Consider the following 14,547-nt stretch of genomic DNA (forward strand, 5'->3'; position numbering starts at 1 on the left):
TGATGATTTATGATTAAAGTCTGTATGGTAATGGGTATGATCTGTATAATGTGTAAAACTAAGCAATACAGTCTTTACTACCAAAAGTCATCAAACAGAGATTGATTGTGAAGCATAAATATATGAAAAGGAATAAAGAGCTCTGTTCACAAAGGAAAAAAAAATGCAAATGCATTGGCATGTGAAGTTCATTTAGAGGAACAATATAATCATTATTCTCATCAGAGCAGAATAATGCTCTTAATGAACTACTGGGCTCAGTGTAGCAAACTGGCTAAGGTCAGCGTATCATAACCCCTGTCTGTGATGCGTAGCTACCACCCAAATATCCGAACAACTGATTATACCATGTAAGTACAGCTATTCAGCTGTTTACACTTGGAATTTGTGTTTGATCCCTCATGCAGTCTCTTTTCATGGTGAAAAAAGGTTCAACCATGTCTCCAAATACAGTAAAGGCATTTAGAAGAGCTAACAAGGCAATATTGAAATATTTCAGGAAATATTTTAATCCTATAACTGCTTGCAGAATAACTGGAATTGTCTTAACAAATCTTTAAAAGCTGCAGAAGTTTTTGAGAACTTCAGTCTTCCAATTTAAAAGGAGAATTCTTTCTTCCATCCAAGAATATTAATTGCATGAATTCCTGCTAGTACTTTGCTGTATTTTTCTCATCATGTTGTCATCATGATGACAATTTTATGGCACTGAGATGAATGACTATGGGAAAGAATTTTATGAGCTCTCTGTGACAGCAAACATGTATTTCCTCTCTCAAGCTTATTTCCATCTCCCATTCCTCACTGCTAGGAACATTCCTTCATTCTCCCTTCTCCTACTTAAGAAAGAAAAGGAAGAAGCTGTTTCTTCTTTTCAGTCCCATTTTCCTCCTCTATACTGCTTGTGGGGAAAAGTCTTTTTTCAATTATCTGCTGTTTTCCTTATGTCACCAGGATAAACCACTTGGAATGAAAGTAATACATTCTTCACACTAACATCACAAATGATGCAGAAGCAGACGTATGGGTTTAGCAGCAGTAAAGTTGGGGCAAAGTCAATTAAGCAATAAAATGTGTTTGTACTAAAGAGGCATCTGAGTTTTTTATTTTTATTTCTGCACCTTTGCTCCTTTTACAAATATAAGAATCTTTTAATGAAGGATAGGTGCTACTGTCAGGTTCCAAGTTGGTGATTCTCCCACCAATGATTTTTCTGAGTTTAGCTTTCAAGGGTGTTTTGTTCAAGGCAAGGAACTCCATAAAGACTAACTGGAAAAGAACTGTACCTTATTATTTTCACCTCCCTTTATAGAAGAGGATTTTTACTTCCCTTTACAATGCCCTGCTTATTGAACTTTTGCAAGTTCATCACCTTCAACAGAGAAAATGTAAAAGCAACCGAGAGGATCACGCTCAGATGCAAGATGCAAGTGAAAAATCTAGAAAGGCAACATACTCAGTAATGAAACCCAATCTTCTTGTTCTGACAGATTAGAACTACCAGGATAAATGTATCCCCAACTATGCAGTAACTAAATTAAACTATGCTAAATTAATTATCCTGGAAGACAGACCAGGCAGGAGGCATCTCTTGTCAGCCAGTATCTTCAACTCCTGATGACTGCTTTTCCAGAAACCTCAAAGCGACAGCTTTAGAGACAAGAGTTCTGTATGCATTCCGAAAACTTGCTTAAGCCTACTGTGCCACCCTGGTGGGTCTTACCTACACAAACATAGATTTTTGGCATAAATCTAAATAACTGAAAGTAATTCTAAGTCCATACAAGACCTCTGAAAGCCTTAGTATTTGTTAGAAAGAATAAAACAACCACAGCATACTCATTTTACAGAACCCCATCACTAAAAAAAAAGTCTAAATAATTGGATCTAGATTAGATTTTTTTCATCCAGGGGGAATGATTGGTGACTTCAAACTATTCAAGCTGTATCTTTCCACTCAATATGGAGTGATACTTAAAAATACAGAAGAAATACATATTCTTGTTTAGCACACCAAGACTTAATCCAGCCAGTGACAGGATGGCAGGGTATTGTCACTCTGCTTTTTTGGGACTGAAATGTTAACTTTAGCTAATAGGTCAAAGGAGCAGATGAACAAAGAAAGTAACAAAATGGGATAATTATAGCAGTCTTTACCTGTTCCTGGAGCTGGACATGGTTCACAAGGTTTGTTCCAGGCTTTCCCAACATTGTATGTGCAGCAACACATCCTTTTGGTCACATTGAATGGCAGTTCATTCTCACAGGAGGTTCCATTATAGCTTCTGTAGCAAAAGCTTTTCCTCATGTCTAGATGTGAGAAAAGAATTACTTATGAAGTAACCAACAAACTAATTTAAGTAAATATCAACCCCCTACCAATCTAGAGAGTGGTTCATTAACTGTGGCTTCTGAATGCAACCCAAGCATACGCACGGATGCATTTAAAATAATTTAAGGACTGAAGTAATATACAGTCTTTGGTTTAGACTTACCTGAAATTTGACATATTTTCAGTTTTCATTCAAAGACACAAAGGGGAAAAAAGAAAATTCCCAAGGAACCAGAAGCATACTGTAGATGCTCATCAGATCCATTTGTATAGTAAACCCTACCATTTGGAAACTACTAGTGAAAATAAAAAAAGATTTCTGAGTTCTGTTAAGGAATAAGAGCACTTGAACACTGCATGTCAGTCATTGAGATCTCTTTCCTGGCTACATGACATAACTGTCTGGGAGCTAAAGGTAGGAAAAAGCAATGCAAGTCTTCAGAACTGGCTTCACCTAAAAGGAAATTTTAAGCAGAGAGGCTGGGTCCAAAAGCGTGATATTCAGACAGTTCTAGTAAAGATGACGTTTTGCATACCCATGCAGTTATGTCCTCCGTTCACCTGCATATATTCCGGTGGGCAAATGCAGGTGTAGTTCCCCAAGGTATTGTAGCAGGTGCCAGGACCACAGACACCAGGATGTGCAACACACTCGTCAATATCTAGAGACCAAGCGAAAACACTAAAATCAACATGAGAAAAGAGGACCAAATCCTAGCAAATATTTCTGAGAAACATGACCATAAGAAACCATGCTAAGACAACAAAAATGTTTCATTTAAAGGCTAGCTTGGAAAATACAGTTCAGATTTGGGTTAGGTAGCTATTGTAACAGCTGCTGAAAAGTAATATTGTTAACCTCTGTTAAGTCCAGCCAGTGAAGAGCAAGAGAATACCCTAAATAAATTCAGAGTTGTTAAATCTACCATTGAAACTAGAGCACCTTGTGCCCACTGGCTCCACAAAAGACATTCATGCCGTCTTCTCACAGGAACATTACTGTCACTTTTCAGTTCTGTTAATGTGTTCACTACTCCACTGAAAAATTACTTCTGAAGTACTATGTTTAGAAATAGGCAAGCTCAATAATGACTTAGTCTTGCTGCTCTAACCTTGGATCTTCCTATTGAAAGTACTTGGGGTGTAAGACTTTCTTCCCATACCATTTTAATTTCAAACCCAGTTTGGTCAGTTTTCTTCATCTGAGCTTAGCAAACCCTCAGGATTCACAGGCTCTGTTTTTAAAGGAGATGATTTTTTTTTTCCTCACAAAGTAAATGAAGAAGGGGAAGCTGACTTACAACACTCCAAACTAGGAGAAACCACAACAGATTCTTTAAATTTTTGGGTATATTTACAATTTCCGGTTCTAGCACTTATGACAAATCTCAAACACAAAAGGAAGACCAATATTAACTTTACGTTGTGTCAATTAAACAGCTACTCTGAAATACTGTGAAGAGGACACCTTTTCTCACTTAAAATATAGGGAGCCTAGTGAAATTAGCAGCAGATACAAGGTGTTGAAGTGAGAAGCCAGAAATCATAAATAGCCACCTTACTTTACTGAACACACACAGCTGAGATCTATCTTGTAGGAATAAACATTAGTATATTCAAGTGTTGCATTTCAAGTTTTATATTAATCATATCACTGATGCTAAAGATAACTATTTTAGAGAAGATTTTAGGTAAAGGTGTGGATACCATATCCACTTACGGATTTAAGGCTAAAAATGACAATATTTTTCATAATAACTGCACTGTGATAGAGAAGAAGATTTCAAGGGACTCAACCTTCACAGATTCTTGTCTCCTCACTGAGGTAGTAGCCTTTTGGACATTCACACTGGAAGCTGCCGAAAGTATTGATGCAATTTCCACCCTGGCAGAGACCTGGCAGTTCCTGACATTCATCAATGTCTGAAAACAGAGAAGAAAAAACCCACCGTATTTTCATTCCAAATGAAAAGAAACAAGAGACTTTAAGTACTCTCCTGAAATTTTACCAACTAGCAGATTTTAACTGTCATGTGGATTTTTTGTTTGCTTCCAAATTGCACTTTGTGAAAGCATGGATGAGATGCTCATTCTCTGCCATTTAAATAGCTCTTCAGGAGCACGTTTCAGCTTGATCAGCTCATGAAGTTCAACTTCCATTATTGTTTACAGGAATTTGGCATGTAATTCCTCATTCCTGCACACTCATTGGAACCAGAGCTTCTTTGTCCAATTAATATTTCCTGAAACTTATACCTTCCACTGATAAGCTATAATTTTCATAAATGACTTATCCTTCAAGGGCCGATTTCAAAGGCCAATTCAAGTGAGGAGGCACACAAAAGGTATGCATCAGCTTATTTTCCTACTGAAATACTGTTGTACTTCTTCAGTATTAATTTACAGTATGCCTTTTCATCATGTTGTTGTCCAATTCATATTAGCAGAGGGTTTTGCTTTGCACTAAATGTAATGATTTCTGCAAAATGTTCCTGTATACATCTCACCAAAGATGACACTTTTTTTTTATTACCAGCCATCGCAGTCATTTATGATAAACTCACCTTCTAAAATAATAGTGATGGGATTTGGTCTGAATCCTTCTCCCCCTGGACAGAGAGTATTATATTCCGCTAAAGTAATGTATAATAAGAGAGAGCATGTCAGTCATATGAAGAATAAAATGCTAACAACAGAAACATAAAATTTCATTTGTGTTTTTAATGAATCTTCTTCTCTACTTTCATTGGTTTCCTACTCTTCTTGACCTATTGACAGTAAATAAAGCAAGTGCATTAGATTAGTAGCAAATCAAGGTAAGATTAACAGTTCTGCTTAAAACATTACCATAACCTCAGATACTCTTACAGCATGCACAATGTTGTTTTCTCCATACTGTGCCTTTAAAAAGGCCCATCTTTTGCATTTTGACTAGTTCTTTAATATGAAATGTCAGTATATCATCAATAAAGATATGTGTTAAAATTGGATTTCATACTATTGTGAGACTGTCAAGAACAACATGCTTGACATTTCTGTTGCACTATTCATTCAAAGAACTTCAAAGATCTACAAAATTGTTAAATATCATCAGCTAACTGTTTTGAAGGTACTCAAGAGTGACTTAGAAATAGTTACCCAACACTCTCATTTGAGAACTACTGCAGCTCTCCAAATTAAAGGCATGATTGGAGTTCTAAGTGTTACTAATTACTTTATTTCCCTACCAATATGGACCTGCTGAGTAAAAATTCCTAGCAGATGCGTGCAAACGATTCCATTCTTAATACACACAAGCATATCTGCAACTACCTTAATTTTTTTTTGGTGGGAGAAAAGTAAAAGCAAAATAAAATAAAGTGCCCAAAACTACCCAAAGTACACGAGCCTGGTTCAGGGGGTAGTGTCTTCTAAAGTTACCACTGATTTATTACTGTGAGAATAGGCACCAAGTCAGTTACAGAAGACTAAAGGTCAGGTTTTCTGATACTCAAGTCACACCTCTGCGTCACCCCTCTGACAGCAGCAGGGAGATTTTCTTTTATAACTGTGCCAGAACACTGCCTCTTAAAGAAAATCAGTTTCTTAAATGATAAATTTATAGTAATACAGTGAAAGATTTCAAATACTTTTTCCATCTCTTGTTAGCATCTTCTATAATATGAGAGTGGGGGGAGAGTAAGAGAACATTTCCTTACTGCTGTTTACAGGGGGACACGTCTCACAGGGGTTTCCCCAAGCCTTTCCCAGAGAGCAGCAGCATGAAGAACGACTGACTCCAACCCCAATTTCAGTGTTGCAGGATAGGCTCCCATCCCCTCGTGGTCCATACTTCAGGTAGCAATTGCCGACACGGTTATCTACGTATAAAGCACATATGACTACAGCTGCACACAATGATCTGCACAAAGGAACAGCAGGCATTCATTTTAACATTTCATATCTAGAAGCAGGAATGCAGGTAACATTGTGCTTCTGAAGGCACTGGCAAGCTCAAAACACTCTTGTACACCAGCAGTTACTGATGTTGAGAGAGACAGCAGGGAAAATGGGTAGCTTCAGCTTCCTAAGTACCCAGAGATGAGTTTAAAATGTTCGCAGGTCTTCCAAACTCACACCATAATGTAGCACATCTACTATTTTCAATCTTTCACTCCAGAAAATATCAGAAACCTTGCTGCAGTTTGCTGTTAGTATTTCTTCTCCGTATTCTGATTGTGACTAGGCTATGACTCTTCCTTGTGGAATTAGAATTTACGTATTTTTCTATGGAATCACAGAACAACGCAATGTCACTGGAAGAATTCTTCCACTAGCAAAGAAATTCTCCAAAAATCATTGATATTGAAACAAACAATCTAAATGTGCAATAGGTTTGAGGAAAATTAGTTTATTAGTTTGCTCAAACTGTTCCTTAATAATTTAGACAACTGCTGGCATCAGTAGAATGAGCAAGGAATCTAAGTAAAGCTACAAGTTTTCTTACTGTTGCACATATTGTCTCCTCGTTCTTTATAAACAGAAAGTAACTAGCAGTGAGTCATAAATATAAGGAATGAGAGGATACTAAATTATAATATTTCTTATTACAGCCAAGTAAGATGAACATTAATTTCCTCGAGTAGCGTTATAATTTTAAAGATAATTTCTATGAATTGACTTACTATCAAAGGTTTCCTCTGAAAAAGCACAGAAATGCACTCAAAACTTTTTTGATAAATTAATTGTATAAAGGCTGCAGTATCTTTTTGCATTTCTACTATTTCTGTTAATGGTATGACTAAGAAACTTATAAGTGAATTTTTGAACGATTTCCCAAATGCGTATTTTACCAAGAAATATCACATTTTTGATTTAATGCTTGCAGCAAGTGCCAGACGCTACAGCCTTAGCAATTTACCTGGAGTAAAATGAACACAGTATGATAAATGTGGGTATCTCACACTTGCAAAATTTCCAGAGCTTAACAAATGTCTTGATAGACATGGGTTTTCAAGTTATCCTGAGGTTCGGGACATATCTATGAAAAAACTTTCAAGGCAACTTTCTGAATTGTTAGAAACTACTTAAGTTAGTTTAATATGTGTAATATAAAAACACAACTTCACATTAATTTTCAGACTGAACTTTTTCTTTTAAAGGATCTTAACAACAAGCAAAAGAAAACCTTTAAGCTTTCCAAAGGATTTAAATTTATTCAAATAGAAGCATTAATAGACAAGTTTGGGTCAATCTTTCTGTGGAGTTTTAAGAGCATACTGTAACAGAGATTGTGAAAAAGGACGATGTTCCTGGGCCTCACATATTCTACAACAAATTTCAGTATTTCACCATAAATGCACATTGTTGTAAAGCTAAAATACTCAGTTAAGAACTGAGTGGCAGAAGCAAGTATTCTGTACCTCTGAGCCTCTGATGGAAAGAGAGAAGACTTCAAAAGCAGGATATCTTTATCTCCCTAGAGGCAAGATTTACCTGAGATCACTGATCAGTATATGTTAGAGTGGAAGTCCTTTTTTTTTAAGACAATGATAGAAGAGAGTAAAATGAACTGCCTTTTTAAAAGGGCACATCCTGCTCTCGTTGTGGACTTGAGCTGAAACAACCCAAATGTGGTTATTCTGAGAATACCTATCGCCTCCGGTTCTCAGAGGAACGGCATGCTTCTCCCCATCCATGACAGCATGAGACATCTGCCTTTTTAAGAGAAGCCAAGAAGAGATTTGACTTCATTCTTCTTATGAAAAGTGAAAAACAATGACTGTTTTGGCATTAAGAACAACAGGAGACAATGACCTTGGAATGAAGGCAGTGTCTGGAATTCTCTAGCAGAATATTGATACTGAGTCCATCAAGACTTTTAGGTTTCGGTTTACTCCTCACATGAACGGTCTTGACACGGCACCATGTTCCTCTTTGCCAAGGATAATATTTCTGTTTCTTCTGAAAGCAACTGGAATTTCAATTCCTCTGCCTTTTTTACTCAAGCATGCAAGAGACAGTGCTATTGAAGAGAACCAGAAATTGCTATCCTTTGACAAGGATTTTCTGGAACATTTTCCTACACAACTTGTGCATTCCAGAAGCAAGAAACTTTCCTTTTTCGTGGTGAGGCCTACTAGCCTCTGTGTTTGTTTTTTTTTTTCCCCAAATGACTACAAGCTTAGAGTGAAAACTGGGTAAAGTTTTACCATGTGCCAGTGATACAAACATCATTGCAAGCAAAGCTGCAATTTGGAATTGCAGTCCTGAGACTATAAGGGATCACAAGCAAACTGAACTTCAGTTTTTCCCCCTTTGGACTGCGTAAGTCAGTAAAGTAGACATACCCAAAGCATACCAAATCTAGAACCAGAAGCAGCACAGCCGCATTGGAATGGAAACTCTTTCTGTTCCCACTTCCCATGCAAAATCATTTAACCCTCTGGAAATATGACAAATGAGAACTGCTGGTGAAAGAAAAAGAGTTCGAAGCCTAACAATGCCTGTAATCATATAAAATAGTATAACTAATACGGTTTTAGTTGCACATGGTGCCCCATCTCTTCAATGGCTCCTAAAAAACCAGGCACTAAAGTGTCATTACATTCATGGATTAGAGCTTTATTTCTATTATCTTACTCTGATGATATTTCATGGGAAGCAGAGACTTTGCTCAAAAACAAAAGCAGAGACTTTGATCAAAAACAAAAGCTGAATGTTCACTGAGTGAGTTTTTGCACTTTGTCATAGAATCAGGCTGTAGAGAGATGGAAAGTGTACACCCAAGGCTTGCAGCCCCTCCCACAGCCAGATAAGTGGATTCCAGTTCTGCCACTGTCTAAAACTGAGCTTGGGAGAAAACCAAAACCCGATGAAAAAAAACATGTTTGCTCAGGGGCCTAAGTCTTGGGAGTCTCTTTTCTGTACAGTCATTGAGAAACTAAAAATGCTTCTTACACAAGCGAAAGGAAAGAGTGTTGGTACTAGAGAAAGGGACAGCCCTAGTAGTATTTCCTCAGGATAGAAATAAGGAAGGGTCAAATAGTTTTTCTACCATTTTCTTATTCAACACTTTTTCTTCAGAAGGGGAGGGCTTGCTCTCTCATTTGGGACTCTAGAGTTGCTTAGATTTACCCTTAACTAAGTTCCCTTCCACTGTGGAGGCTTTCTTGAGGAAGCATGGGACCCCTGCCAAAAATGTCATTGGGACAACTGGTCCCAAAGTAGAGTGCCAACTCAAACTCCCATTTTTTAGCGAAATACAAATCATCTAGCAGTAGGATAATTGACTCTCATAAACTTCTTCAAAGATCACTTAAATTCTTTGGTAGTAATTCAGGGCTTGCAGGGCTGATCATACACAGTATCTGGTTGTAGGAAAAAAATGAGGATCTTAGTAGTTATATGCTGCAGATTATCTGCTGTTTATATGCTGCAGAAGGGGAGCGAAAAAGGCAGGATTTCATTGCTTCAACTGAATCTTCAGCTGAGGTAAAGCTAAAAGCTTAATTCAGACTGCAACTGCAGAAGAAAAGTGTTAAGGCAGGAATTGTCAGAAGAGTCTATGGGAAACAGAAACACAGGTTTCGAATTCAATGGGAATAGATTACATAAATTCACTTCATCTTTAAAAATCTCAGTTTAAAGTTTTAGAATAAATTGGTCAAGACTGTGGACATCTAAAGGTCTCAAACAGGACTTGTTTCTAGCATCCAGAGAAGCAACAGAGAACATTCATAGGCAGAAAATGGAGAAAAATGGAAAAGATGAGCAATAAAATTTGTTCTGAAGGAAATCTGCATTTCTTTAGAAATTATTTGCTTAGAATATATTCATTTGCCACCACACTGTAGTATTATTGTAAACGTTTTGAAAATGGGTAGAGTTCTAACTACCAATTCTGGAGAATTTGAGTCTTCCCAAGGTAATGAAATAAAAAAGCTATTTTCCAAATAAAAAATTAGAAGGCTTTCCCCAGATAACACATAAAACCTTATGGTTGAACTTTAGCCCCCCTCTCAACCCTCCTCTTCCCCAAAATTTCCCTAGACTACTACTATATACTCTAATCACATGACAGTCCTATTTCATGTACCAAGGGGGAAAAGTAATGAAAAATCACTTTAAATCTGAGTAAGCCAGAGAGAATTATGTAAACTAGAGTGAAACATGTATTTTACTTTGTTTCCAGCCAAATGGGTACCACAATCAGTTTTAATTCCAGTTGACACTTAAGCTAAACACACAAATCAGTCCCAAGATACATCTAGGATTAAAAAATTCATTTTAAATGAGAATTGTTGACTGTCAGGAGAATAGAAATGCAGATAATACATGTTTCGACAACTTTTAAAAAGGTGTATTTTAAAGAAAGTATAAACACAATCAGTTAAAATAATTAATATAATCTCTAGAAAACTATATAACAGGATATGCAGCATGTGGAAGTATAATTTTTCTGTCTTGCTACCCCAGTTTGCATCAAAACAGTCACCTTAGCTGTGATTTCTAAAGTAATACTTCAGGCCTCTTACTTACCCACACAACCCACTCCAGTAGGATTCAGCTGGAAGTCTGGAGGGCAATTACACTCATACCTTCCGGGAGTATTTACGCAAAGACCATTAACACAATTAATGGGATCGGCACATTCATCGATATCTAAAATAGGAAGGTTACATTTATAAATCTGCTCACTGGAGAGAAAAGAATAATAATTTTACTTTTTAAGACAAAATGGGCAAGAAAATTTCAAATGCCAGTGAATTTTAGCTGAAATTGAACAAAGGAATTACTAATAATTCATCAAACATTTAGGAATAACCTTTGCACAGCTGCATATTTAAGAAGCCATTCTTTTTATTCCATTCTTAAACCAACTCCAAAGCATGTAATTCTACACATTGCTTGTTTAGTGGGGAAAAATGCACTCTCATTGTTGTAAGAGAATACAAGGCTTGTTTGTTGAACTGATCTTTAACTTAGCTTGATGCAATTAAAAAAAAAAAGGTAAGTCTTGACATATTTCTGAACAGAAGAGATATACCTGTACAGTTTCCCCCGGTTCTATCTAGTTCATAGCCATCATCACAGATACAATGAAACATTCCTGGTAGATTATTACAGGTGCCAAATACACATATGTTCTGGAAGGAGCACTCATCGATATCTGAAGGAATATATTAAGAACAGAAAGTTACATATCATTACCATATTAATATTACAATAGTGTGTTGTACTACTAAAAGCAAATGAAGACACATGTAACTTAAAAGAAAGATTTAAAAAAGCAACAGAGTAATCACTTCTGGTTCTGTGTAGAACGCTATATCTAGGGATTTGTAAGGCATTCTCCATTAAGCTGCTTGTTACTTATTCCTGTTCTACCTAGTGTGAAGTAAAATAGCAAAGCTGACTTCTCAGGACTCAAAATGAAAGCTAAGTCAAAAAGCCAGTAAGTTCCTTACAAAATGTGCGTTAGACAGAATGAAGCGTAACACCATACAAGGCTGTCAGTCATTTCCTAGCTCATAGTCTACAACATTTCTTACTAATGGCAAGTAAGATTTTCAAAATACCATTCTTGTGGGAAAAAACTATACTAAGAAAGAGGAGGAGTAGGCATCGACAGTTACTTATGTCTCCTCGGAGAAAGAATATAGGGAAATGGAATATAGGAAGTAAGAATTATCCATTATTTTCTCAAGCCCACGTTAAATCAGGTACATAGTAACTACATACTGGTCAGCTAAAATGCATGTAAAGGACTGCCTGTGTGCTCATGTAAATTGAAGATGAAATAAACAATGATAGAAAATTAGATGACTCTGTCAAGTACAGTGCTAGAAAAGGAGTTAAATATTAACAGCACAGAGTGCAAAGTTATGGTTCTAGACACAAACTCTAAAGGACTTCTGAGTTGAAGGTAAGTAAGATCAGAGCGGAAAAAAACCTGCATGTACTATCTGATAGCAAGACTTTAAAGTTGCCAAAATAAAGCAGCTGTGCAAAAGGCTAACGCAACTCTAGCATGTACTAGTGAGCTATTTTTAGCAGAGACAGGAAAGTGGAAAGCATTAATACCATTTTACAAGGCACAGCTAAATCTTCATTTGAAATTCTGTGTACAGTGCTCTGTTTAAGAGTGACGAACTAAAACTGGACAAGGTGTAAAAAAGGGATGTTAAAATGGTGAGAGTAATGAAATATCTATTTTGAACTTGGCTTACTCGCCTTAGCCCAGGCTTGAGAAGTGATATAATACCTCTTTATAGGAACATATGAGAAGGGGTAACTTTTGAGGGGGAGAGAAATTTTTAAGGGAAAATGAAATTTAAGATAAATGCCTAATATCCAACAGTCCTGAGTAAATTTAAACTGGAAATTAAAGGAATGTTTCTAAGTACCTTGGAGTATAGCCACGGAATGACCTCCAAATCAGGTCATGAACATAACTTGTGTTCAGATGAAGCTTTATAAAGTTATGGAAAAGACTGTATCATTGAGAAGCGCTAATGTACTGATATCTCAAGGCAGTTCTGAAGAAATGGGATGAATTATTTGTACTACAATTATTGTTCTAAATCCAGGCTTTGGATTTTGACCCTTGATTGCAGAAATCAGCCAAGGAGTCACCTTATCATAGGAGAAATTAATATATCAACTTTAAAACAACAACAAAAAAAGATAACTGCTTTTAAGTGTTCAGCACCCAGATCTTTTAGTTCTCCAATGGCACAATTTGACCTATGGAATGCTTTCAGATCTCTGTCTGAATCACAGTAATATACCGATATACCAAGCATTTTTCCAAAATTCTTCAATTTATTTTTCAGAGCATCATTGTGGACCAATTGAAAAGCTAAATGTTGGTGACCAGTTGTCCCAACAATTAGAATCATACTGTTTTTCAAAACATTGATTGGCTGATATCTATTTGGGGATTTTTATTAGAACATTGGCATGACTACAATATGACTAACTAACCGAGCTGCACTGAGAAATTCAGTAAAGATGATTGACAATACTTGGTAACTATTAATAGATCTGACCAAAACAGTTGTGCAGCTTATTTTTCAGAAGTATCTACAATTTCTCTGCAGCTAGAAGTCTGATTCCCACATGTACACCTGAATGTTTGAACGTGACAAGTTATGGACTGAATTTTAGAGACTACATTCTGGAATCTGCTTTTAATGTTCCATCAAGAATTTTGATTTCCTAAGACATTATGCGGTTTCCACCATCAAATATGAAGTAAGTCAAAAAGCTTTGGAGCGCCAGCTAAGAAGACTTTATCTAATACACAGTTCTCTTATATTAAACAAAAAAAAAGACATAAGAACACAACAGGAAACAGAGGCTGAACTGGACTAAAAAGATGATAATTCCTTTTGGACTTCACATGATCTGGTACAATATTGAGTGAAAGCGTGATGATAAAAAAATCTCCAGTATGCATTTTAAGGAGTGTTACAAACTTGTCAAATATAGCAGTGATTTGCCTACTTCAATTTTCCTGAAAACATTTATTTTAAAATGAGGTCACTTAATGCAGTTTGTGTGTCCTATGCAAACACACTAAATAAAACAGTGATGAACACAGGATTTTCCACACACTATTCACTAGCGACAAAAAGAAGAGAAGTAATTAAAAAAACAAAATTACTGAGCCAAACCTCTACTCTGGGGTTTTTGGACAAAGGCCAGGAAAACTTCATACAAAGATGAAAGCTACCTTCCACATAATTCAGACTGCAAAATAATCCTTGCTTAAAGAAATTACTTACATGTAAAGCATGTGCTGAATATTCTGCTTCCAGGTTGAGGTCGTTCCAGCACTTCTCGTTGTTTGCTTTATGGCAGCCAACCCAAACTCAGAAAATGAACTTGAAGTACCAGTGGCTTACCTTGGCACGACCTGCTATCCGAGGCAGGAGTGAATCCCATCTCACACTCGCAACGGTAGGCACCAGGGACATTCAAACACTGTCCATTTTCACACAGATTAACATTTTCTGCACACTCATCAACATCTGTGGGAGACAGAAAATTTCTTCGAAACTATGCGTTTCACTAGCAAAATACAAATAATATTATCCTGACATTCAAAATAGTAGTGCTGTTGAGTATTGTTGATATAAAACAAAACATTTACACCTGGTGATGAAGTAAACTGAAAGAATGCAGAAAAGCAAACACAATGTAATTTCCAAAATTATTCCTTTTACCCT

General features: G+C 36.5%; 1 protein-coding gene across 2 annotated transcripts in view; it reads right to left on the bottom strand.

Moving 5' to 3' along the window:
* FBN2 (fibrillin 2) overlaps positions 1–14,547 on the bottom strand; it is a 191,112-nt gene that overhangs the window by 42,104 nt on the left and 134,461 nt on the right. For both annotated transcript variants that reach the window (XM_068422044.1, XM_068422045.1), the window contains exons 34-41: positions 14,224–14,349; positions 11,361–11,483; positions 10,853–10,975; positions 6,031–6,192; positions 4,897–4,965; positions 4,130–4,255; positions 2,869–2,994; positions 2,158–2,310 (exon numbers count right to left, since the gene is read on the bottom strand). In XM_068422044.1, coding sequence (XP_068278145.1) covers positions 2,158–2,310; positions 2,869–2,994; positions 4,130–4,255; positions 4,897–4,965; positions 6,031–6,192; positions 10,853–10,975; positions 11,361–11,483; positions 14,224–14,349 — 1,008 coding nt within the window. The remainder of the gene's footprint in view (positions 1–2,157; positions 2,311–2,868; positions 2,995–4,129; positions 4,256–4,896; positions 4,966–6,030; positions 6,193–10,852; positions 10,976–11,360; positions 11,484–14,223; positions 14,350–14,547) is intronic.

This window comes from Nyctibius grandis, chromosome Z, assembly GCF_013368605.1.
Source record: "Nyctibius grandis isolate bNycGra1 chromosome Z, bNycGra1.pri, whole genome shotgun sequence".
In the NCBI taxonomy this organism is placed as follows: Eukaryota; Metazoa; Chordata; class Aves; order Nyctibiiformes; family Nyctibiidae; genus Nyctibius; species Nyctibius grandis.